This window comes from Corvus moneduloides, chromosome 5 (assembly GCF_009650955.1).
Source record: "Corvus moneduloides isolate bCorMon1 chromosome 5, bCorMon1.pri, whole genome shotgun sequence".
NCBI classification, from domain to species: domain Eukaryota; kingdom Metazoa; phylum Chordata; class Aves; order Passeriformes; family Corvidae; genus Corvus; species Corvus moneduloides.
In genome coordinates, this window is record NC_045480.1 from 23,999,553 (window position 1) to 24,026,951 (window position 27,399).

At 40.5% G+C, this 27,399-nt stretch overlaps 1 protein-coding gene across 15 annotated transcripts in view; it reads right to left on the reverse strand.

The window, feature by feature from the left end:
- The window catches only part of APBB2 (amyloid beta precursor protein binding family B member 2), a 184,869-nt gene that overhangs the window by 121,634 nt on the left and 35,836 nt on the right, over positions 1-27,399 (reverse strand). For 8 of the 15 annotated variants that reach the window (XM_032108080.1, XM_032108082.1, XM_032108084.1 and 5 more), the window contains 2 exons: positions 9,031-9,127; positions 1,016-1,125 (listed from right to left, as the gene is read on the reverse strand). In XM_032108080.1, the coding sequence (XP_031963971.1) occupies positions 1,016-1,061 (46 nt within the window). In that variant the 5' untranslated portion in view covers positions 1,062-1,125; positions 9,031-9,127. Of the gene's footprint in view, positions 1-1,015; positions 1,126-9,030; positions 9,128-27,399 lie in introns of those variants that run through there. The other 7 variants (XM_032108093.1, XM_032108092.1, XM_032108089.1 and 4 more) reach the window with 2 other exon arrangements.

Sequence of the window (27,399 nt, forward strand, 5' to 3'; positions counted from 1 at the left end):
ATGTCCAATGGCAAAACCACCAGAGAATTCCCTGTCCTGCCACAGCTGTCAGCTCTCACTGCAGTTTACCACTTGCATCAACCAACGCAAGTATGTGCGGAGCTGGATGCCCGAAGTGGTCAGGGGTTTTAAAGGAGTCTTTTAAGGAACAGAAAGAACAGTACAGAAGTGAGAGCTTATTAAGCTGGCTTTGATGCCAAGAAAAGCCCTGGGAGATCATGTTCTTTTGCTACAGCAGAAGGAAGAGTGAATACAAAAGTTAACCTACGACAACTTCACCTCAGTAGCCTGAGGGATGAACAGAAAGTGCACAAGGACCAGCAGCAGACTTTTGGAGGTGGGGTGCTAGCCCACAGCTCTCCAAGGAGGTCACATCAGCTCACTTCCCATGATCTGCACTGTGGAACCGCTGCAGTGTGGTGGCTGATGGAAGGAGCGAGGTCATAAATCCTAGGAGCTCCCTTTTTGCACTTCTACAGAAGACAACCTTCAGTAAGAGATGATGCAATAAAATCCAATAGGATACAATTCAGAGGAAAAAAACAATGTGAATAATATTGAATTCAAAAATATAAATAATCTGAACTGGAGATGTTAGCTGCAGTTCGAAGCAATTGAAGCTATAGTGCAAAGTGACATTTTAGGTTGAGCTCAAGTAGCTTGTTAATTTGAAGGTATCTGGTATTAAAAGCCTGGGATGGAAGGGAAGAGGAATAGCAGCTAACCATAGAACTCCATAATAAATGAAATTGGAGACCTTGAACACAGCTCAAACCACAGCACACTGCAGTAGATCTGGTCAAGTCACACAGCAAGCCAGTTTTTAAAGTTCTAGAAAGCACCTTTGCAGTTTAAACATAAATCAATATACTTACTATTTGGGTACACACACAGAAGGGCTGGCATCGATTAGAATATGTCAGCATTCTTTATAAATACTATTTCAAAATTTATAGGCTTAGCAGCCTTCAAAAGTAATAAAGCAACAAATAAATTAGAGCGATTGCATACATACATGAGCTGCTTGGCCGATAGTGAGCCCCTGGGTACCGCCTGCCCATAGTGCCAGTCAGCACATTACCACACGCTGTCAGCTGCTTCCAAAGTACAGATCGAAATTCTTAACTGAGGGAGAAGAAAAAAAAGTGAAGATTTAGTACAACAGCTGTATCTTTTTCATTAAAATGCTAATGACCCCTACAAATTCCACGATAACTACATCTATAAATTATTCATAGTCATGTTGTCAGAGGAGATGAACTGTTGTGCTATACATGCAGCACAAATTTATTATTGGTGGTTGGCCTCCATTAATAAGCTCACATAAATTTTGAGGCACAAAGAAATCTCAGGTCGTACAGTGGCTTCTTTTGGCCCATGACAGAGATAGAACAACAAACACTGCAAGAAAGAGCTTGCTATTGGCTTTTAATAGAGATAGCCAGTAGGTGAGATTTAAAAACTATGTTTGTCCTAAATTTTGTGAAGCAATCATTAAGCAATCATTTATGAACATTTTACTATAGAAGCAAAACTTACCCGTGCTACATAACACTGATTGCTTTGTTCTGTTCTATCCAGCAGTGTCTTTACAGGAATGCAGGCTATTAACCCATGTACCAATTTTCTTGCACTATCAAATCCCCAAGCAAACAAAAAATTGCATGGCATATCTTACAGTCAGTTTGGAATAACAAATCCAAAGTCTTAACTGAAATGCTATTGAACCTGTCAAATAACTAGTACAAAATGTTTTAGTCTAAAAGCAAGTCCCATTGGTTTTTTTCTTTGGTGTAGAATTTTTTACTAAAATATGACTTTCAGTTGCTTTTCAGCTTTACCTTTTTCTTAGTTTACCTGAATAGCCTTCATATTCCCAGACATGTACCAATACATATTGAATGTTAACCACACCATTTGTTAAGATACATTCCCTCTTATTTCATTTTCTCCCTTGCTGGAAACACCAGGAAAAGCAACAAATTCTGAGGAATGTTTTTCCTTATTCATTAAGGATTTTTACTGTCTCAGGCTGCAGCTACAAGCACAAGCTGGTTCTATCCAGGAAATAAAGAGAAATATCACGACACAGACAAAATAGCACTGCACTGAAACTGGCAGATAGCCCCAAATCTTCAGACATGTCAGTTCCCTCACTGAACACAACGCTAGCTTATTCCTGAGTTAGACAAGCCTTTTATATATACTGGCATCCATGCAATTCTCTGGTGAGCTGGTCTGGGAGCCAACACAGCTGAAAACTCCAGACATATTTTCAGTCAGACTAGGCTGCTGAACTGGCTCATGGTGGTTGCACAAGTATTGGTAGCTAGTGAGAGCAAGTGGAAAGAATGGGACCATGGCAGCCTGAGCTTAAAATGACTTTAAATGTAATTGCATACCATTGCTACATAGCCTTTGTAGATTACTTCTGAAACAGCCACCTATAAGGCTGCATACCTGACAGTCCAAAAAACAGGTAAAGATCTCCATTGTTTTCCAAATCAGTGCTGACAAAGCATGTCCTGTTCAACTCCCCTCGATGGGGAAAGTTCAGTGAATCAGTGAGACAGTACTCTCTTGCCACTAAAAGAATTCTGGCTGTTAAGATGAAAAGTGAGTGGTATGCAGTAAAATTAACATTCAGCCAAAAACCCCTGCATTTCTTTTGCAGGACAATATGGGACAACTCCTTGCCATGGGTCAAACAGACCTTTTCAAGTTTTTTTGGTGGCTTACTAGTTCAATACAATGTAAAGTTGCGCAAGGGAAAAACCTGCAGGTGGCTGCTTCCCCTTTCCTGTTCTGTAGGAATAAAACTAAAAATACATATTTATTTATTGAAAAAAATTAAGTCGCTCCTCACCCCAAATGGACCAAGTTTGTAATTCATAACAAAATACAAGAGAACAGTCTTTAGCTGTGCAAGGATTAGAAAATAAAATTACTGAGGGGAAAACAAAAACTGTAACCAGATGACAGTATTTACAATTCTTTTCCAGAGCTTGCGAAAAGAGTTTGATCATATGTATGTATGGAGCTGCAAGATTATTCATTTTTCATAAATGCATTGTTGTCTTTCTAAAAGGTATACACTTTCCCAAAGCAATAACACTCACTAAATTTTATCAAATGTCTACAGTTAAGACAGACTATTCCTTCTCTACCTAGCACCACAGTATTAAAGGGGGCCTTCTGCACCATACCATAATAAAAATCCTAGCAAATAAAAATTAAGAATCCCAAACCTTACAGTCATGCTCTCAAACAGCTGAACTATAGTACTGCATGGTTCTACTGAAGTAGTGCGCCCAGGCTGGGAACAAACCACTCTTGGCAGAGGTCAGGACACAAAGGTATGGCCATTTTAAAATATCACATTTTAAAACTCCATAAATCTCAGTGGAAAAGACAACATAAAGATAGATTCTCATTATAGCAAAGGTTTCATCAGTTACTGCATAAAATGTGACCTTCAAAGATTTACAAGGTGGATTAAAGCCAACTATGAAAAGTCAATTAAGAAGCAAGTGTCACACAGCAAGTGAAGTTAAACTGCTCCACAAAATAAAAGTGATATTGGGTTGTATGTACCAGAGAGGACATACTCAGATCAAGACAAATGAAGATGCTGCTTGGGTTTGGTTTTGGGGGTTTTCTCTGTTGTTTTTTGGTTTCTGTTTGGTTTTGTTTTGTTTTTCCTTAAGAACCATCTTTGAATTGTGACCGGAGTAGCCAAAGTGACCTCCCCTTTCTTTAAGCACATCCACTCACAAATTTTAGTCTCGGGGGGATTTCTGCTCTTCAGCAAGCTCAGGGCAATCTCACAGAACTGTGACCGACCTTGTTGGGACCCAAATGCCATAGCTAAAGCATCTGAAAATTAGCCCTTATTTTCCACATACATCCATGAGACCGATAAACAAAATGGAAGGGGTTCTCAAACATTGCTTTTGAAAAATCCACATATCATGCATGTACAGGTTTGGGTTTGGTTTTGTTTTTAATTGTAGGTACAACTTAGATATCCACAACTCCACATAAATCTGAGTTAAATCTGAATGTACCTAGTAAGTCAGATCAGGTCTTCATAATAGTTTTTAACCTGCTGGCTCACATTTGTTTTGTAACAAATGTGTTTCTTAACAGCTTTCTGTGGCTTGTTGTTTATTATGGTACTGCAAATTTGCTTTAAAAATGTTTTATAGTGATTTTTCCATCTTTATAGTTATAATTTAAAACTACATATACACAAATGGACAGATAGCCTTATGGCTTCTCTTCAAGAAATAACTTGATATAGCTCTGCCTGAAGATTTTTTTTGTGTCCCTTCCCAATAATCTTCCCTGATTCTCTTCAGGTGGCCATCCGTGTTGGAACCCTGAGCTTGCGAAGAAGAAGGAAGAAGAAAGAAGAAGAACTAACCTATACCCCAAATCCTCCATTTCGTTACATACTATATCCCAGAAACTTAAATTTTCTACATCTCTACATATTCCACCCAGTGATATAACTTTAATTACACAGCAACAATCTCAGTGCTATCACATAATTTGGGAAGTTTTTCCCAAGGCCTCAGGTCAAATGCAGTGCACTTTTGAGGATCACTGCCTGTCAGCACTGAAAGACTGAAATTCTCTGAACCCAGGGTTCCAACACATCCCCACACTGCAGCAGTTACAGAGAACCATGGAAACAAAACCTGAGCACTAGCACTGCATACCTGCTACCCAGGGAGCACCTGAAAGCTCTTCACCTCAGGCCAAGTCCCTTTTAGGAGCTGTGGTGACAGAGCTACCAGCCACTCATCATCACACACAATGAGGACATACATCATCTTGGAAAGAGGCCGCCATGACTTTCAACTGAGACTGTCATCTTCCTAAGCCATTTTCTTTACAGAGCTTTTCTTGCAACTTGTCCACATTTCTTGGGTTTTATGACAGCCACATAAAACTTAATTTTACTTGTATTCATCTTTTGATACTATGAAAAAAACCCCAAAAGACAAACTAAATTCTGGTATTCTTTGTGATTTTTTTTTTTTTTCAATGAGTCAAACCAGGAGTTCTGTCCATACAGCAGGCACACAGAATCCAGTTTGCTTGAGCTAATTCCCTTTTGTTTCAGAACAAACAATGCATAGTCCAACCTCCATACTATTAATGGCCATTAAAGCTATTTTGTGCTTCACCCAAATTTATTTTTTCATGCTTGCTGCTGCTTATGAGGTCAGCTGGCTCCTTGACCTTCCCTGGTTCTCTACAAGCAACATTTGCTATAAATACATGTGTGTTCAAACAAAAACATAGGTACCTTCATATTGGCTGCTATAATCTCATACAACAGATTGCACCAGCAGACCTACCCTCACATGCCCAAGAAAAAGGATATGAAAAAAGGAGATGACTGCAAATTAGCTACAGGAGTCATCCAAGTGTGACTGACTACATCACTCAACACTCGCAAGGAACAGCTACAGTGTGGGGAAAGAAAAGGTTATTGCACGATGTTTCTCAAGGGACAGCTACTCAAGAAATCACACTCCAGCACACTCTGTGTGATATTCTGGCAAATAAACCAATTCTACCTTTAAAGTCTTGCTTTGAATACTAGAAAATAGGTCTGCTAAGGAATGGGTAAGAGGAATGCTGTGCATTGTTTGAAAAGCACACACAGGCCACAGATCCTATACAAAATAGATCCAGTACAGCCAAGGGTTCAGACACTGAAAGAGGCTAATCTAGGAGGAAAAAAAATTAAAACTCAGTCTGTAAGACTGGTGGATAGCTCATTTTAAGAAATCACAATTGAATATACACACAAATTTTGTGTACATATTTGCATATATAACACAAATTTATTGCTTTTCACTTTGCCTGCATTCAAAGTAGTGACTGGCAGCATCACCTGTTAGACAACAGTAGGAAAACACAATTCAAACAAGCAAGCAAAGTGCGCGCCAGGCCATTAGGAATTTGTGCTGCTGATTTCTGGAGGTACCTACAGAGACAGCACTTTCATTTTCTGTACTTGGAACAGCTACTGGACATGGATCTCTCAAGTCAAACTGCCTCTTGGAGAAAGTACAATGTTGTCTACTAGCCACATCTCTTGTATCATTGCATGTGTGACCTTTTTGGAGGTAATCAACAATTCCTAACCATTACTTTCATCTAGTAACTACCAACATTTTTAAAAAATACATATTTTCATTTCAGGAAGGTTTTTTCCCAAGATTTCTGTTACCTAAGAGACCTTATCTGTCCTTCCAGTTTTGTCTGGCAGCACGCACATCAAGGAGGTTATGCTCTCCCCTCCACCTGCCTTTGCTGAGAGGCACAGAGCCACCCTGCTTTCCAAACTACTCACTCCCTGTCATCTCCACTTGCTGGCGCAGGATTAAAGTTTTCCGGGAACCGGAAAGACAAGCACAATCCCACAGACAAGAGGATGTCCTGCCCGCACTCCCGCCCTGCCACATTTTCTATGGTTTTACCACACATGGACCTAACACCAGACATGCTCAGATATCTGGAAAGTCCTGTCCTGCCCAGAAAGTCTGGCAACTCCATCATTTCTCCTTCCAACAAATTCTCACTACTCAAATTCTTGTTGCATGCAGACATTCTTGCTTGCATTTCTCTGTCTTCCATACTTCTTGGCTGCCTTTGTGCTTCTAATTTCTCCCTTAACAAGTTTTGATTTGGATGCTTTCCCTCTTCTCCATATTTGATGGGCTTTTCTTTTTCTTGGTCATCGTTCCAGGTACTGTGTCACCCACCTGCCTCGTTTAGGTTCCCATACACCCTGTGGGGATGAATGTTATTATTTCCCACTGTTCTGGAGGATATCATCACTGTTAATCACTTGAACAAAATTCCTACTGTTTAAGGCTTTATCACACAGACATAACTCATCAAAATCATGTTTTTCTGAAATTTAGCATTTCAGTACTTCTCCAGCTGGATCACATAGAGCAAGCTGAATTCAAGGCATCCACAGTCCCCTGACCATAGCCCCTGCACAGATGATACATACTTTTTTACATTTATTCTACATTAAGTTATCTCAATGCAGATTTTGTTCACCAAACAGCAACAGAAAACATCAGGACATTCTGTGTATAACTACACAAGTCCATATATGTTTTAACACAAGGAAAAGCACTGTCTATAGCACTTGCAAGTTTGTTATAAATACAGTTAACCTCATTCACTCAGTGCAGCTATCTGAACTGGTATCAGTTAACGATCCAATTTTACTTGCTCATTGGTAAGGATTTGTGAAGTTAGAAGTAATTTTGCACATTAAAAAAGAACTGTGGTGCTCTGAGCATCTGAGGCTGCAGCAGGTTGGGCTGTGTGCCAGGAGGACGCCTGGCAAGCTAAGGAGCTGTGGGAGGGCAAAGGCATTACACGATCAAAGCAATCGTCACTGGGTAACACAGATCTCCCTGTAAAGCCTGAACCAAGAGGGCAGTATTTCAGATATATATTCTGAGCCTCATTTACAATAAGATTCATGAGAAATATTTTTCAAAGCTGACTGGTAAAAACAGCATTTCTAAATGAGAAGGTACTTATTTCTTCTGAAGTTAGAGATGACAGAGTGCTTTTGTTTTCTGTGGGAAGCTCTCCAAGCACAGCTAGGTTTTCTGTTGTAGCATTTCACCACTACTCTCCACTTTCTTCTTCCTTGTATCTTGTAGGAATCAATGCAGCATTGTTGCTGCCCTTCCAAGAATGGATGCAAAAATTGGAAGCTGAGACAAAGCAGAACCAGATACTCCATAAAAAGGTTAAAATTTCTGTGTTTGCTAGCTCTCAATTAACTAGTGTGAAGAGCTCCAACTTCTCTCACCAAACTGATGTATCTGTTAAACCCCAAAGTTTGTCAACTGTCCAGACAGAAAAACAAAAACCAAACCCACCACTTTCTAGATCCTGCTGGTATCCTTCATTAAATACTGAAAAGGAAGATAATGACTTTGTATTATTACTCGAGACAAAAACTCCCAGTTTATCCATTTTGTCCATTTGCATCTAAATGATCTAATCCAAACTCACTGTGCTCTACCCTTTCAAGAAAGCAGTGAGCACAGCAGAACCCATCTACTGCTTGAAGACCAGGATTTCAAGCCAAAGCTGTTTCTAACTCTCATGCATACTAGAAAGCCCTCAAAAGACACATTGAGCTAACAAAACTAAGCCAACTTCCAGGGTGTGAGGACAGAGGAAGAGAATTATAAAGCAATACAAACAGCCTGCACTGATATTTCTTTAAACAGTTCCTTCTAGAACAGTTGTTCCATGACCTTCTGAGACCTTCCGTGGCGTTCCTTATCCCTGTCCCAACCAATGTCTGTTTTTTCTATCTCAAAAGTAAAATATCCAGACTTCTTGCATGTCTGATTTTGGAAGATGAGAAATCCTGTTGGCTTGCCAGGTACTGGGAAATACATCCCCAGCCTGGTAAAGTCATGTGAGAAGGAAGGGAAAGCCATGGCAACAGATGCTGCTGGGGAGCATGACACCAGATCATTTCTCCACATACGCAGCCTTAGCTGGAGTCACAAAGCTCTGCTGCTGTCAGCCTCCCTCCCACTCCAAGACCCACAGAGAACCATTTGGATACATCACAGGAGACTGCACTTCTGTGCTGCACAGAACACTGATATCCAGCACAGGTGTCTGCATTAACAGATACCATTACTGACACCACAGAGGAATAGCACTACTGTGAAACACCTCTGTTGAGTACAGCTTTTTCCCACATGAGGTGGCAGAGCAAGTTGCAGTACAGCTAATCAGCAAAAATGGATAAACCAAGAACTCTTTCTGAAGTACTAGAAGAACTGGACCACCCCCATTCATGAACATCATAATAAACAATGTAAATACTGCATAGAAATACAGGTACCTCCAGTGTCTGTGCCGAAACTTCAATGTTTAAGATGTGGGATATGAAAGGTTCAGAAAGGGTGCCCCCAACCCAGAGGATCCCCAGACATGGAGCAGGTTACTTACTCTTCCCAGCTCGTTGGTAGAAGGCTTGTACAAGAGCACCAAGTTCTGGAGTCCTGGGAACCAGCACCCCCTCAGGTCGCTGCACAAATTAGGCAAGCTGCAAAACAAAACCAAATCCTATATTTTAATTTATGAAGAGTAAAGAGGGATTAACGAAAACTACTGAGCTTGCAAAGGTGCAGGATACCAGAAGAAACCTGCACAGCCACCCCCTGTGCTGGTGGGAGCCACAAGGCAGTGGGAGCCTGGGAATCAGATGAGCACTGACAAGTGACTGAGTAAGCCAAGCAGCCACTTTCAGTTTACATCCTTAAAACCATCTGCAGTCAACAACATGCACACAGGAGAACTAAAAGCAGAACAGAGGATCCACGTACCACAGTGCAGGGATCTTCCCAAACCAGGCAGGTGTCATGATCTGCTGCCAGCCTAGGGCAGCTTGGGTACCTAAGAGACACACTGCAAGGCACACTTTAAATTCTCTCTCCCTCCACGCTGCAACACAGACCTGCAGTTTTCCCTATGCACGAACACTGAATATCAAGAAGAAAATTAATCCAGATGATAGACATGAGCCCCAAGTTACAAAAAAGCAGCAAAATGTACTCAGTAAACAGTATGTTCATAAAAAATCATGCTTTCAATTATGCTTGTTTAGTAGACATCAAGTATATAATTTATTTTTGCAAAGTCTGTGGACTGCTTCACAGTCATTTCACCTCTGGCAAGTGGTTACATTAATGCCGTGGCATTTGGTACTGAAAAACATATATGTATTTTTCAGTACCAAATGCCACAAATATACCAAAATATATATAAAACCTCACACAGTGAGGTTATCCTCCCATCAAAAGATGCTCCAGCAGCAGCAACATATCTGTCAGTCAAACTACATTGTAGGGTTCAGGGTGGTATTCAACTTTCTATTTGTTCCCCCATGTGGAGAAAATAAATATGCAAGACCAAAGATACAAATCTCATCTGCTATTGCTAATTTGGTTTTTTCTTTATTAAAGCAAAAGCCAGGTTAAATCAAGCCAAATTATATTGCATTTTAAAGAGAGATTTTTTTTTCTTTGTTCTAACAGAAATCCTATAGTTCTAACAGAATTATAAATCCTAGATAGTGCTGAGACAAAACAGATTATTTAAGAGAGCTAAATACATCCTTGCTAAAAAAGGTATTTGACCTTTGGAACTTGAAAACAGACCTTTTTATAAGCTAGATAAAAAGTAATTTTAAAATGTAAAGCTTTTTTTAAAAATCCAGAAAATATACTCACTTTATTTTCAATAATAAAGTTGTACTTTAAAAAAAAAAAGTTCTTCAGGAAGAAAACAGACCAATTCTCATTAAACTAATATTCTAACTCAATTTAGCACATTTGAGATGATCAGATTTCAGTATTCAAGAGACAGGAAAAAAAAAGAGGGAGAGAAAGAAAACATGTGTTGTTAACACCTTCCTACCAGGAAAGCCAAGAAACCAGCAAGTTCCAGCTGAGATACATGGGTTTATATAAACAAAACTTCCTGGGTCAGGTGCTGAGACCCCAAACTTCTTCACAGGCTGAGCATACATGCCAGCTTTTCCAAATAATTTTAAGGGATTTCTTCCCAACGTAATCAAAACGATGCATCTGTGTGGCCTGGCACTGCCATTTTTATAATGAACCCTTTGAATCCTATATATGAAACTTAATTTGTTCTAAACCAAGCCTAGGATAACTGCAACTGAAACAGCAGTCAATTCAATAAGCTCAAAGATAATAAAAATAATCTCAAACTCAAAATCTATTTACACCTGAAAGAAGACAGTTTTTCCACGCAAACTAAGATAAGGTCAGCTGCCAGTTCTGAGATCAGAAGAAAGCCTGAAATACAAAATAAGGGTCTCAAAGGTATGAATAACCAGCCTATTCAACAAAACAGAAGATAGAAAATTGCAAAACAAAGTTTCAACAACTGACATCTGACCTCTGACCAAAAAGGACCTTTAACACTCATGGCATAAATTCCTGAAACTGTGCTGCCACACACCCAACATTTTCTATTTCCCAGCTGAGAATCCACCACCCTGAGTGTTTTTCCCTTCCTCTGCATCCTGCTGAAAATGTCCACTTCTCCACCCACATTTTTACCACATTGCCTGCCTTGAAAATTGGCAGACTTGAAAATGAAGAGAGGAATCTTTTTTCACCCTGTTTATAAACCTTCATATTTCAAGAAAGGCTCAGACAGCCAACAGTAGAGCCAGATGAGCCTCCCAGACCTGTGCAAGCAGGAATAACTCATTTAGGAACTTATTAAAAGCAGAAAATTGAAAGGCAGATAACACACAGGCTCTTATACCCTTAGTAGAGAAGGAATTAGCAAATGTTTAACACCCACAGATGACAAAATAGTAACATACCATTACCATTAATGAAATAAACAGCTGGCTGAGGTAATAATAGGTGTGAGTTTAAAAAATTGTCCTTATTTTCTTCTTTTGCAAAAATGGGGTACATATCAGTTCTATACTTTAGTAACTCTTTCTCCTGAAGCACACACAGTATATAAATGGTGGGTTGCTCAGCAACAGCATAGTACTTTTCTTTTTGTCTTTAGATAGTAAAATAACCTGCACCAGCAAGATTTTCAGATGTTTCTGCTGACTTAGAACGAGGAATTCTGATTTAAATCTACCTACATCTAAAAACTGACACAAAAAAATAAAAATATTCACCCTCTTCTCCCCTGCCCAAAGGGCAACTGCTTGTCAGATGGGCTAAAGAACAGAGCAGCCAGACTGGACTTGGGGGTGGCATATCTCTCCAGGGAGAGCAACAGATAATCTTCCACTTCTTCACCTTGAAAGTTTGTTCTATAAGAAAATAAATCCATCTTTTTGAATCAGGGAACACAAATTTTAAGAATTCTGTCACTCTGGAGCACTCCTCTGTGTCCATTACAATAATGGCTATATATTGCTGTTGGACTGCAAACCTGTCTGCTGGGCAGGTTGAAAGGGTGTAAAAGCAGTAACATAAAAGTCAGTAGGAATCCAGTTGCTCTGCAAAAAATAACTACAGACTTCACAATTGCTGCACTTTTAGAATGGAAGCACAGTTATGAACTCCTGTGTGAGACTGAGGATATTACACATGTACACTATTCATCACACAGAGCTGAGTGAACTGGTATCAGTACAAAACCAGTGGCAGTTTTCATACTGCAGCTTCCTCTGGGCACACACGGACATGTAAACATGCCACATTCAGATTATCAGAGTGGGAGCTCTGCCTTAAATTGTCTTTAAATAGGAATCCCAGGATCCTTCACACCCCCCCCCCCCCATTAAAATTCGCCTCTTTCTCCAGTTTCTTAATAGAAGAAAGAAGTCATCCAGCATAATATCAAAAATTAATAAGTACAGCATGGTCATCTATTTTAGGGATATATTTTTCTCTTTCCTTCTAGAAAGTACATTAACAGAGTCTAACTTCAGTCCATCAGACAGCCTCCCAGTAAGTCTCATGCAACCACCCCAAGAACCCAGGCTGCTGGGGTTTGTTTCCAAAAGGAGAGAAGGAAAGCTTCATTTTTTATGAGGCTTCTAGGGGTCTTAGTCTGGAAATAGTTTAAAACCAAACTAACTAACAAACAAACCCCAGCAAAACAGCCTGACAACCACGGAGAACTCACATAACATGATGATGGCCAAAAAACTCATTAAAGATGGGGTGGAGCAGAAGGCTGCTGTCACGCCCCAAGAATTCCCTGACACTTTCAGCATCTACCTTTCTCTGCATCTCACCTTCTTTGGCAGTAGTTTCTGCCGAATTCACAGAAAGAAGCATCGAACACATTAACTCACTGCCCCAGAGGACCAAAAGGAAAATTGCATCACTTAGATGGTTTTACCTTCCTAAATTTTTGAAGGTCAGGAAGAAGCATTTCTTTCACAATTAGTGGATAAAACACTGAAATGCACATGGCACTGTTTTATTTATGAACCCTGACGAGTCCAACAAAACTGAAGAGACTTCGTGTTCCATTATCGGCAGGAGGGGTCCCTCTCTTCCCCTTCCAGGTTAAAAAGCATATTCTGGATACCTTCCTGGAAAGGGCAGGTGGAGGCCTCAGGTCCTCCTGGGACATGGGCATGTGTCTTTTGCCCCCTGTTCCCCACGATGAAGACTGACCAGGGGGTCACTGCAGAAGAGACTGTGATGAGGGAAAGTCTCTATATTTATGAAGGACACTAAGGTCTCCTCCCTTCATTTTAGTGATTCTTTTAATTAAAAATATCCAAAGCAGATACTGAAAGGTGGCTTTTTTTCTTTCTTTTAATGTTTTGATCAGAAACAGGCACATGGGGACAGGACTAAAACATTTATGCCACTCTGGCCCCAACCTATATTTTCATTTTAGCAAGTCCTCCTCACCATTGCCCTCAAAACACTTATGCAGACCTTCACATTGCTATTGACTGCTCACAAACACCAGGGTATTACTTTGGTCCTCTGGCTGCACGACTCATTGCTTTTCTCAAGTCTTACTGTTCGCTGAACTGTGCTCCACAGACACCAAATCAAAAGAAAGCAAAGCACTGGGTGACACTGAAGCAGAATTCATCTTCAGCCTCAGAGTGGTTGACATCTTCCAGTGCACAGCACTGGCTTCAGCTCACATGGTCCTGTCATACTGTGCACTCCAAAAAGCCCACTTTGAACTGTGTTCTGCCGCTATAGTTACACATAAATCATACTACCTTACCATTAAAACCCTTCATGGAAATACCCTATGCTTACAGCCCCAGAGAACTGGTATTTTCACTGGTGACTAATTCAGCTTCCTAAGGGTGAACCAGGCAGCCAGGGCAAGGAGCTGCTCCAGAGAGACATGTGCTGCTCTGGTGTGAGGTCTCAGCACACATACATCCAGTATGCAAAAGCTATTGGAATAGGGACAGCTTAGAGACATCCAGAACACAGCTCCCACACTTCAGGGCCCTGCCTGAAGCAGGTTTGCAACGTGCTGAGCATCCTCCCAGCAGCACAGTGAAGCCTTGTATCCCCCTTTCAGTCCCTGAGTCCACTCCTCTCCAGCTTTCAGTATCATTGCTATCATGACTCACAACAAGAACCAGACAATTCCTGCTACAAAACTGTCTGAGCAAACACCTGGGCTGAGGCTGACAGTCTCTAGGATATTATGGCAAAAGCACAGCATGATCAACACAGGGGTATGTTATCATTCAATAGCAACTCTTCAAGCAAGTACCACTGCAGCATGTTTTCCCCCCAGCGGATGGCAATCATGCCCATATTTTCTGTTTGCTCACGTGTCCTGACCCAAATTTTAGAGCTCACAAAAGCCCAACACACAATTTGATGATAGCACTTCAGCAGCAAAACAAGTGTGCTTTGAAAACACTTAAGCAGCTGAGTTTAAAAGAATTTTAAAAACCTTAAAAGTGGAAATAAAAACTTGAATCAATATTTGAAAACAAAGCAGCCTGGAATTTCTCTCAAAAAAATCTTATTCTTAGCACAAGGGGGTGCAACACGGCCAGCTGAACAATTTTCCAAATATATTTTAGGAATAAAACTTACTTTCACACAGGCATCGTATCTTAAGGAAGCAATTGAAAGCTAATATATGACAGAGACCAACCATGAGGGTTAGAAGCAACTAAAGATGCTCTTCCACAAGTTGCCTGGAGAGCAAAACATCTCCAAATGATATGACTTCTTAGCAGACACACCATACTTGAGACCAGGTTTTATCTGTCACTTAGAGACCTGTGGGTGATGAGTATTCAGGTCACACACACACACACCTCTTCTGCAGCAACCCACAGCACAACTATTCATGTGATAAACACCCACGTCACAGCAGAAACCAGAGGCAATGAATAATGCAGGAGATCCAGTCACTCTACCACATATCATACCCATGGGATATGGAGGCAGCATTTCAGCTTAAGTCATCCTTCCCCCTCCAGGGCGCAAGCATGCTCTTTAGCAATTCCCTCTCCACCTCAGGTTCTGCATATACATTAACAAGTCAAACCCAGCAAACCAGGACAAGTAGTTACAGAAGAAATAGGGACACTAACAGAAATGCAATACACCCTCTCACAAGATCACATTAAAATATTTCATCATCTGCTCAGCTCAAGAGCTCCACAAACCAGCAACGGTTTCCCCAGAAAGGTAGTCCTTTGTTGACACTTCCCAAGAGATGCACTTTCTCACCATTGAGACAGTAATTTCTCAAAGCATTAGCTAAACTAGGATAAATTAAAATGGAGCCACACTCAGCCTTCACTTGTAACTCTCCCTGAATGAAGCCAGGTTATTAAATGTGCACTGCAAAGCTGAAAGAAAATCTGAATTTGCAAGTCACCTCCTTTTCAAAAAGGCATTATGACCTATGCTTTAGGCACAAATTCTCCCAGTAACTCACTTAAGTTATTCATTCCTATTCTGAAGACTATCATCACTGTATCATTCTCTACAACCCCCCTTGATATTCTCCAGTACTTTCCACAGCTTATGCTGCACACACCAAAGTGCTCCATCTTAGAGCATCCTTGAGACCCACCATATCAGGGCAAGTCACAGAGATAACAGATATCATGACACAAAGCACTTGGCAATGCCAGCTTGACTTCTCTGGCACACTCTGCCTTTCAGCATCCTGCTTAATCAACCACTCTGCCAGCACGCCTGCCCTTCACACAGCTTTTGTTGGGCACCCACTCATGCTGAAGATTTAATGTGCCATTAGAAGGGTGTCTTTGTCTCACATCTGAGTTGCTGTATGCTGTTTCTTTCACATTATTTTCATATACCCAAGGAAACCTGTATAGGAAAGCTTATCTAGCAAGAGACCACATTGCATTCATTAATGCCCAGGCAGACTTTCAGACTACATGCCTAAAATAACTGCACCAAAAAAAAAAAAAAAAAAAACCCAAGACAGAATAAATGCTCACATCTTTCTTCAGTTTTAGTCATAATTAATTTTAATGATGCTGTTACAAGACTTCATAATTTCAGCTTCAAAGCCAGCTAAAAGTCAGTAAAGAATTTTTAACTTCAACACGTACTAATAGAAATCGTACTGGTTCTGCACACCAGGGCAACATATTCAAACCTTTTTTGCCTATATGTGATTAGTTGTAAAAAGAGATCATCTCATCTACCTTACAAGCCTCTGTCAAGTCTGGTTTGCGGTGGGACAAAGTTAAAAAAAAAAAATACAGCACATTTTTGCCCTACAGTAGAAGATCTTATGCAAGCCTATGAAAGGTTTGGAATAGACCATTACGTATCTGCTCAGTAGAATTAAGGCAGAACCACTATTAGAAGCAGCTGTCAAATCTGTGCTATCTCCATCACCTGAAATATAACAACTGTTGGGGTTTTGGGGACTTTTGGGTTGTCCTTTTGTTTGGTTTGTTTTTTTAACAAAACAGGGTCAGCTAGTACTTGGAATTATTTCTTGCTCAGAAGAACTGGTGGTTAACAGAAAAAATCCTTAGCTAGCTTATTCCTTTATTAATCATCATTGCTGGTGAGCTGACTCACTATCTAGGGTCGATCTCTTAAGGAAGCAAAAAAAATTTTTTTTTTTTTTTTTTTTACTTAACACTACAGTTCTAGTGCTATGCAGTATTTTCTCAATTCACTACCTCAGATAGGGAGAACTATTAATGGTGCAATCACCTGATGAAAAGAATGAGATTAATTTTCCAATCATCTTCGAAAAACACACATTCTTCCTACTGTCTTAAATTCTGCTATGAGGCTAAAATCTCTTACCTAATACATTTACTGTTTTGACTGTCTTTTTTTTTTTAACCAACTTGAGGCCTCTGATAGAAGAGATCCTGCAGTTTCTCCTGAGAAAATGATAATTAACTATTCTAGAAACAACAGAAAAAAAAACTTTTTCCAGGGAAGAGAAATTAGGAAGACAGAAGATACAAACTCGTCAGCTATAGAAAGGTCAAGAGAACCACTACCTAAAGAAAAAAACCTCAAAGAATGGCTGTCACATGACAAGAAATTTGGTACTTACATACCAGACAAGTAAGTCCTGTATCTTACATTTGCTTCCTGCATGGACCAATGACTTCCCGTTGTTCGCAGGATGACTCAGACTGCAGAACAGCATTAACTACACCTTTACCCAAAATTTCACAAAGCTTTCCTTTACCATCCTATTGGCTTCAAGAGTTTATTCCCCTAAGTTTAGCCATATTCTACCCTGCAACATGCAAGCATAATCTTAATTAATTTGAAAAATCTTTTCCAACAATTGCAGACAAGTTATCAGATCCAAACAACCACATGCCCCAAGACCATGATCAGCAACTCTACTTAAAAAAAACCATTTTTCAGTAACAATTTCTGCTCATGTATGATTACACATCCAAGAACTACAATGCATGCTCACAAGTCTAATGTGGAAATTACTCATAAAACAAAAAAATAAAAATCTAATATTGATTAGGAAGCTTTTCCAAAAGACAACCACTTTAAAAGTGGTTTATTTAACAGAAGAGCAACAGTAAGACCACAGAACAATTATTAGCTAAATTGCTTTGCCCAAAATATGTTCATTTATGTTCTTTCCAAGGTCTCCACTCCTAAGGTTTTAAGACCTAGATTTTTATTAGCAAGTGTTGTCTTTGTGTTATTTTTTAAAATAAGCTCATACACATGAGAAGCAGCTATGTCTGTATATTAAATCAAAAAGGCTTTAAATTAATTTCCTCTTGAATCAAAAGGAAATTTTCCTACAGGACATCACACACTTAATTAAGCAGCCAAATGGTTATATTTACACATCATGTCAATACTAAAAAGTCAAACAACAGAAACTAAGGTTTCACTGCAATATTGCAGAGTCCTCAGTAAAATCGCCTGCACATTGCTAAACCACTTTCATTAAAAGACAGGAATGCCACCTCAGAACAGACCTGATCTAAGCAGCTGTTACCAGATGCTCCAAACGGAAGCAATAAAATTCCCTAATAATTCCTAACTAATGATATTGCCTTGCTCTAGCTCACTTAGATCCCTATAATTTCTGGCTATGAATTAAAACCTCCCTCCATCCCTTTGTTTTATCTAAGGCCTCAATTCCAGAGAATTACGTTGAATTTTTTCCAATTCATGCAGAACCATCCATGTCAGTAAGAAACCAAGGGGCATCACATATAACCACAGTGAGAGGAATCTCACCTCTCAGCACTGTGCACCCAAATTGATTTTAAAACAATAAGAAGCAGGGATTTTTCCCCCCAAAGACTGCCCTGGTTGTGCACTGCAGTGCTTTGTCCTCCTAGCACCCCGATTTCAAGAATGCCAGCTATGTTTAGCATTTTGCTTGGAGGTACTGCAGGAATCTAGGGTCAGCAGTAGCCACAGGTGGTCAAATTTACTCAAAACAGTTAAGTTAATCAGTACAGCAAAAAAATGTAACCTCTTGAAGGGACACAGCAGGACTGGATAGCTTCCAAAACGTGTACTGATAAAGACTAGAAGCTGGCTTTGACAGGAGAATTCTGGGGCTGTCTACGTATTGATCCGCTCTGGTTAAACTGTGACAAAATATGTAAAGTATGAAATCAAAAAGAAGGTGCTCTACAACAGGAAGCAAAGCATATGATAGAACAAATTGAATGGAAATGCTGATAAAGGTCTTGAGGAAGCCTCCAGTAAATCAAAAGAAATTTAGCCACTGATTTCACTGAACCTAGATTGAGGTCTGTACCACAACTGAAAAATAAAATTCAAAACTCTTTGTAGTGTAAAAGTACTTTTCCTCACAGGTCACCTCCAAAAGGTCTTGGAACTTGTTAGTGTTCAAGTGCAGAATTACAGCTCTAGGAAACAAAATTACTGACCAGTCACACCATGTTTTAACACAGACAGCTGAAACGGGACCATCTGAAAGTCAAAAACATTAAAATTCTCCATCAGACCCTTCAAAACCTAAATGGTGCCAGAAATGGCTAGAAAGCAGTATGCAAAGTAAACCTCTACAATTTCTGCTGAAGTCACAAATGGCAAGAACAATAACTCCCATTGTTTCCAGCTTACCCCCCTAGGAAGCTGGTTATTCTCAGAGCTACTGAGGGAGAACTAGCAGCTTCAAGACTTCCTGTCAGAGATAAGAGTGTGTATGTGTATATACATATGTATAAGTATGCATGTGAATGGACACAGGCACACATTTTAGACGCCTGCAAGACCAGCTAACTCTATTTAAAATTAACTTATTCCCATAGTTAAAAGCAACAGTGAAATTTAGTATCATAATTAAGCTCAGTATAAACTTGAAATATGTAAAAACAAGAGCTGGAACTGTCTTTAGTCTCATGTAGGCAGAACTTAAACAGAGTCCTGGAGTAAACAAGTTAAAATCCACGTATGAACAGGCAGTGCTCACAAGGAATCATTTAATGTACAATCAGCTGCAGAAAGTAAGAGTCAGAGTTGCTGTTCCCCAGCCAGCAGAGTGATGGTAACTGTAGTTTTACATCTATGCTGATTTGAGCTGTCTCTTCCAGCAGCCCTTGGCCTTTAGACTGGTTCCACCACCTCATCACAGACACATGGTCACAAAGATGCATCTTCTTTGAGGGATTAGTTTTCAGCTGGGTCCTCCAATGAATCTGCTTGCACAGGGGGCCAGAAGAATGCCAGGGATGAGGAGATGGTGTGCTGTAATAGCTTGAAGAAGATGGACTGACACCCTTTAACAGTTGCTGCTAACAGTTTTTAAAATGTTAATTTTGGAGCAGTCAAAAGTGATGTGAAACCATGCCCATAATCTTTCACCATGCCTTTGAATTTCATTGAAAGATGTCACATCTGGCACATGTGACAGGCCAGGAGCACTGCCAGCACTAATGGTTTGGATGACACATGTAGCCAGTGTTCTCAAATCTTCTCTGCCCCCTCTGTTTTTTCAGTATTGTTTAAATACAGAAGAGTGAAAAAAATAAAAAAAGAAATTTAATTGGGATCATATCGGAAGCTTACAGAAATCCACACATCCTGATCTAATTTCAGCACAGCCAGATAGATCATCCTCATTCTCTGCAGGAGGATGAGTAGCTGATACAGGGACAGACCTGCTCCTTGCAACCTGGGAAGGAAAGGGAAGGGTAATCCCAGCACCAGTCACGCAAAAGCCCCCTTGAAGGATCTAGGAGCTTCTGGCATTTGCTGCCCACAGTAGCAAGCATTTTAAATGAAATACCTTTTGTCAGAAACATCAGCCAGGCTGGGCAATACCCAGAAGTCCTGCGAGCTTCGGCAGATGCAGGAGACAGAGTACAACAAGCAGCCACCAGGTTTCACTTGGAGAAACATCATGCAAGTCCCCATACACCGGATGCCATACACAGATATGTTTTCTGCTCAGAGAAACATTAATCTGACAGAGGTGACAGTGCTCCTGCAAACTGAACAGTTTATGCAACAGTTGCGACAGTATTAGAGTAGAAACAAAGACAACTGAGGGGAAAACCTTGTTCATAGCAGTAATTAGCAGACAAAAACTGTTCCAAATTAAATCAGTGGGGCTAGGATTCTGCACCCTGTATTCATAACTAAGACTACGGGGCTTTTTGCATTTCTTTTCAGTTACATATCCGTTCGGCCAGATATTTATAAAATCTTTCGAGAGATCAATGTACAAATAAATAATTTTAAAAAATCATTTTCCATATAATATGCCAAGATAGATGTATGTTTTAAAACCCGGTTTGAGAAGATGCCTTAAAATTCTCAGCATGTTCATGCCAGTTGCCACCTGCCATCTGATCTCCTGGCATATTTATTACCAATTATCTTTCCAATTCATCCTGTTTCTGTCTGTACTTTTAACAAGCAGCTTGTGAACTATCTTAAAGATAGTCTGCTAAAAGAAATAAAAAATCAAACCTATTTCTACTTACAAAAAAAAAATATTCCATAATTCCTATAGCACAGGCTATACAGCTGCTGTATGTTTAAACCTTAACAAAGTGGATTTTTTAAAAAACAGTTATTGCTATTCAGCAAGTATTCCTATAACACGGGTTTTGCTGCCCATCTTTTTGCAAGATCACCGTACCAAAGCAGCAGAGAATACTTTTAAAAGCTCACCACACTCAATGAAATACTACTCCAGAAGATAAAGTCCTAATTAGGGATACCAGTATGCAAAACTCACACTGTGGGTGTGAGCAGACCATTAGATTACTACACCCTTCTTTGTTGGTCATCTTACAGGCACATGAAGAATTATGCTTAAATTTAACACAGTTCTGATATGGCTGGTACAGTCAGCAAAAACACAGCCTCCAAACCTAAGAGAATGAAGTAGCTAGGTTATGGCAGACCAGGGCATCTGACTACAGTGCTGTAGTACTGACCCAATTCTATGAATCCTGACAACCAGGAAAGAAAGAGATTGAGCTTTGTATAAGCTAAGTAAAGATTTCTATTGTGATGGCTTAAATAAAACAGAGCCCAAGAGAGGAAATAAATGTTACCCAAGTCATCTGGCATGTTTGCTCTGTCTCAGGTGCAAGGACAGCAACCCTCCCAGACCGGAGACAGCATTTCCTTGCCAGGGTCATGTCCACTTCCCCCCTTGGTAAAGAACACTTTCAAATAATTTGAATTCTGCCATTGGCCTTGTTTCAGCATATGTTGTGATGTTTTATTTGTAATTATTTATGCTTCTCAAAAATGGAGAGGCTATCAGGTAATAAAATATTACCCCAAGCCATCTCTTCTCTTCAGTAATTTTGAGACAGATCAATGCTGACATTAAAACAAACACAAAGATTTCTGAAGGGATAACTTTTAAACAAAACGACAATCCTCTTTTCCCTCAAATTAGAATATTTTGTTCCAAAGCCAGGTCTCTATGGGGGGAATGACACTGGCTGGACACCAGGTGCACACGAAAGCTATTATATCACTGATCTCCTCAACTGGGCAGGGGATAGAAAGCTCCTGGATTAAGATATGGACAGGGAGAGAAACTTCACCAATTAACTACCATGGGCAAAACAATCTTCACTCGGGGAAATTAATTTAATTTATCGCCAATCAAATCAGAGTAGGGTACTAAGAAATCAAATCAAATCATCAAACACCTTCTCCCAATCCTTCCCTTCTTCCTGGGCTTAACTTTACTCTCATTTTCTCTACCTCCTCCCCACAGCGGCACCAGGGGACTGGGAATGTGGGCTGCAGTCAGTTTATCACATTGTCTCTGCTGCTCCTTTCTCAGAAAAGGTCTCCTCACACCCTTCCCCTGCTCCAGCACAGGGTCTCACCCACAGGAGACAGCACCCCACAAATTTCTCCAACCTGAGTCCTTCCCAGGAGCTGCTCTTCTTCATGAACTGCATGGGTCCCTATCCACAGGGCACAGTCCTTTGGGCACAGGCTGCTCCAGCATGGGTCCTTCACAAGGTCACAAGTGCTATCAGCAGACCTGCTCCAGAATGGGCTTCTTTCTCCATGGGGTCTACAGGTCCTGCCAGGAGCCTGCTCCAACATGGGCTTCCCATGAGGTCACAGCCTCCTTCAGGTGCCTACATGCTCCAGCATGGGGTCTTCCATGGGCTGCAGGTGGATCTCTGCTCCATTGTGGACCTCCATGGGCTGCAAGGGCACAGCCACCTCACCAAGGGCTGCAGAGGAATCTCTGTTCCAGCACCCAGAACACCTCCTCCCCTTCCTTCTGCACTGACCTTGGTGTCTGCAGAGCTGTTACAGGTATTCTCACTCCTATCTTCTACTTGCTACTGGTGTTGCAGAGAGTTTTTACACTCTTATATCTGCTATCCCAGAGGTATTACCACCATCACTGGTGGACTCAGCCTTGGCCTGTGGTGGGTCCCTCTTGGAGCTGACTGGCATTGGCTTTGTCAGACATAGTGGAAGCTCCTGGCAGCTTCCACAGAAGCCACCCCTGTAGCCCTCCACTACCAAAATCTTGCCATGCAAACCCAATAGAGGCACACAGAGGCCCAAGGTGCTGCCAGGCCTCCCCAGCAGCCGAGGCTGTGGCCAGTAACCACATTTGCCTTCTCCTGCCCTTTCTGAACTCCAATGCCATCCAACAAGTGAGAAGCCAAACTGTACTTACACTGCAAATATTCTAGCCAACTCTTTTAAAACTTTATTCTTAAACAAAGGGCATCTGCCTGTAAATACAAATACACAGCATAGCAGTCTGCCCTTTCCAAATATATGCTGCATTTTCTCCAGCTGAGAGGAGAGGGTTGATTTTAAATAGTGACTAAAAATTGTTTACCATTTTTCAGTCTAAAAGCACAACTATTGTTTTGCAATTAACATCAATTTTCTGATGCACAAAACACGACCAACTTAGTCAAAGGCTGTCTTTGCCTGACAAAGACACAAAGTAACAGATGTTAAAAACACTGTACTGCCTTTGCATGTTTAGAACAAATGCACTTCCTTAAAAAAATAACTGTTTAAAACTCTTTTCTTCCAATTTGTCTATTATGACAGCAAAGCTTATTCTAAATGTTACTGAGTGAAGTAACATCTAGAAACTGTATCTAAAGAAATCTCTCACACAAACACACACATCGTTTCACTGCAGACACTCCCCATGACACAGAGTAGCTTATTCACTAGCACATAGATACAGTAGGGCCCTGTCCACAGTAAAGGTGGTAATCAAGCTCTATATAAAAAGAAAAAAGTGATGGTGATTACTGGAGGAAATGAAACATAAGAACAGTGATTAAAGTTGGGAAAAGACAGATACTTTAGAGGTTTTAAACAAGTGATTTTATTTCACCTGATAGTGCTGAAAGATCAGATTCTTCTTTTGCACTTAAAACCTGCTTCTCAACCCTCTATCTCTTGTTCAGAGATGTGCTTTTAGCAAAGATTATGTTGCCTTTATTTGCACAATAAGGGAGAACATCAGAAATTACAATAAACCTCAGACTTCCTTAGGCTGAATCACCCACACTCAACTACAGTAAAAGGTAAACACTTGCAATCATACAGCTGTATTAATTAAGATCCAACTTATGTAATATGAGCATCTGTATTTATTTTTTTACCTATCAGCTGAACCAGTGTCATTTACAAGATTTCTTTAAATATTAAGCTAGTGAAAAATCACAGCGGAGGCTAAACACAGAGTAACAGCACAGAGATCTAGGATTTTGTTATACTAGTTACTGTGAGAGAGGCCTTATACAAATTGGTTAAGCTCATAGTAGGGTCATTTACAAGCCTACTAAAAATCACAACCATCACATGTAGTACCTGTGATTTCTTGACAGGTGTCTTAGAACAACCTAGAGGAGAGAACCTGTAACACCCTCTACAAGTGTATTAGTAACTTGTTTTGATGCTTCGAGACCCTCCACTGAAGTATAACCTGTGCACAAAACACAGAGCTGGAGGAGTTCGCTCCATGATTTCCAAACCAGAGGACTATAGCAAGATCCAAAAAAGGGACAAACCAGTAAAGGAGACATGAAAAGACACAAAGAAAAACGAAGTGACCCATTACTCACAAATAAAACTATCTCAACAGTCATTGGAGACTCAAGACTAACCATTCTCATGCCACAGCCCCTGTAAGATAAGACAGATCTTCAGGAACTCAGCCTAACCTGCCCACACTAGGCAGTCAAATTGAGTGAAGAACCTACTTTCGCCTACTGCTGCAATTTAGCATCTTCTAATATTCTTAACTCCTAATTTCCAATATAGTAGAGGCTTGCTCAAAGTCTGCAAAACATATCCAGAGTCAGTGACAAAAGATAATATGCAAGTACACACTATTACTAGTAAACCTAAGGTACCCTGTTATTTTGTGCTCTTATGGTTTCCTTCATTTCTTGCAAAGGTACAACCCTTTACAACAAAACAAACAAAAAGCAGCTATATATAGATTGCTTGTTTTAAGTGATAAACAAAGCAGCAATTTAAGCTAGCTAATGACAGGACAAATCTATTGTAAAACTTCAACATTCCAAGGGATAAGAATAAACAAGTAATAAATACCCCCACTTGAGTGAAGCCCAAAGTTAATATTAGGATAAATCTTAACTCACAGAAAATCCAAGGGTCTATAATGGTCCCGACCTCAATGCATTTCTTCTAAAGCAATCCTTTTAGCTGCTCTGTTTGGTGGAACACAGCTATGAACAACCAGAGGCTGAACAATTTACAAAATTCAAGATAATGTATATATCTGAGTAAGTGACTGGACCATGTAAGGAGCTACAACTTTCCTAACAGAGATAGTCTTTAAGTAACTACTGCACGAGCTCACTAGTGCTCAACACAGCAATCCACAGGAGCAATTTCCCTCAGCAAGATGTCTCAAAACAGGCCACATTTAATCCTCATTCATTTTACGACACTGGTTGAATTGTGAGCTAACATGCAGCAAATGAAGTCAACTTCTTGGTTTAGATGAAGAAAGAGTAAAGACAGTGCAAGACTGATCAATTGTTAAGGTGTCATGAATCATACTCTCCCCTTAGCAGCTGCAGGAGAAGCTGCTTGGTATCCTTCAGGAATAACCAAATCCTTACACGACAGGACCTACAATTACTAAATAACTATCAACAGGCTTGTTGATAGTTAAACAACTATATACTTGTACAGGCTTTTCAAAAGCATCTAACACTGGTACAAAGTCCTGTGAAAGGATAAATCATTCATGGAGAAAGTGAAAGACCTGAGCTCACGCACGTCTTGTTCTCTCTGGAGATGCTGCTGCTGCAGTATCCCACTTCCAGGCCCAGCTATCAGAGTAGCTGTCAGCATGATGACTGATTTAACACCCACACTAGCTGCAGCAGTCTTCCACAGCACAGAAGCTTTATACTGCCGATGCCTATGCTGGGGAAGTATTAGAAACATTTATTCTCAAAGTCCATTCATGCTTTGCAGCATTTTCTTTTCTGACATGTCTGACGTCTGCAAAACTCAAGGCCAAACTAATGTCAAAGGTCCTCAGGCTGGCATTGGCACATAATGAACAAGGAAATTGCACCATGTAACTACAACAGGATAATTAGTGTCTATTTACTTTGTCAGAGGAACACAAACAGGGTGAGTAAAATAGGCTCAGTAACCACTTTGCTGCTGGAGGTTCTGTAGAGGCAAGAGGCAATTTCCCACAGCATTGTCTCTTGAGAGCATGCAGCAGAGGTCAGCTGCTTCCTCACCACACCTGAAAGGAAACCCAAAGGACTAACACCTCTGGGAATTCACACCCACAACACAGGCATAAAACATGCAACATTTGATTGAGGCACAGATCAGAAACAACAGCAATGGCAACACACAGCAAGATATTAAGCATTCAAGATTAGAAAGCTGTGTTTTTACCTTCTATGAAGTGCTGAGTGGAGAATAATACCCACTACTGCATTTCATGCCTGCCTTCAATTTGGGTAATTCCAATTAGCAAGATAGATCTCTTCCCAATCGCAAGAAACTCCTGATGTTTCTGAAAAAATAAAACCCAATGCACCCAAAAATCCAACTGTGCCCTGTGAAACAACAGAACTACACAAGTTTTGCTCCTCTGCAACAAACAGGTCCTTCTCCCCTTTCATTAGAAATGCTTTAGTTTAGATTTCCAGACTGCTTCTGTTCAGCAGGGTTCCCAATTACCTGGTGGACTCAGCATACCCTGAACCTCCCAGACCATGGGAAGCTCAGGGGAACTTTCTCTCACACCCCCTGATCTTCCTCTTCCTGCTCTGGCACCCTTTCAAGGAGCCTCCACACAGAGTACGGTGATTCCAGGCAGTGTATTTAACTCACACTTAGTGATACATAAAATCAAGCCACAGCATTGGCTGAAACAGGAGGGCAGGGCCACATCACACAACATCTGGGAGAAAAAAATCCCACAAAACAAACTAAAAGAATAAGGATAGCCTCTTCCAACAGTAACTCACTGGCTTAGCTGTAATATTAATTTTCATTTTACTCAAATCCATTAGGCTAGAAGGATGCTCTTTGGTTTATGAGAACGCTTCTCCCAGTGTACCCAAACAGCTGAAGTTCCTTCTCAGCAGTGTTCCAAACTGAATGGATTGCATACAGCTGCAAGGCTGCAAAGCTGGGTGATTTCACTTTACACTCCAAGTTGTGGCAATTAAAAAATAAACAAATACAGAAAAAAGCAGTATTGTTTCTCTGAAAGCAGCATAACTCCACCTCCCCATTCAACACTACGCTAAGGCATGTCCTGTGTACTTGGACATGGCCCGTGAGTACTGCCAAATATCACACTGACCTTCCCTGCCCCCACTGAAGCCAGAAGCTGGGGACTTTT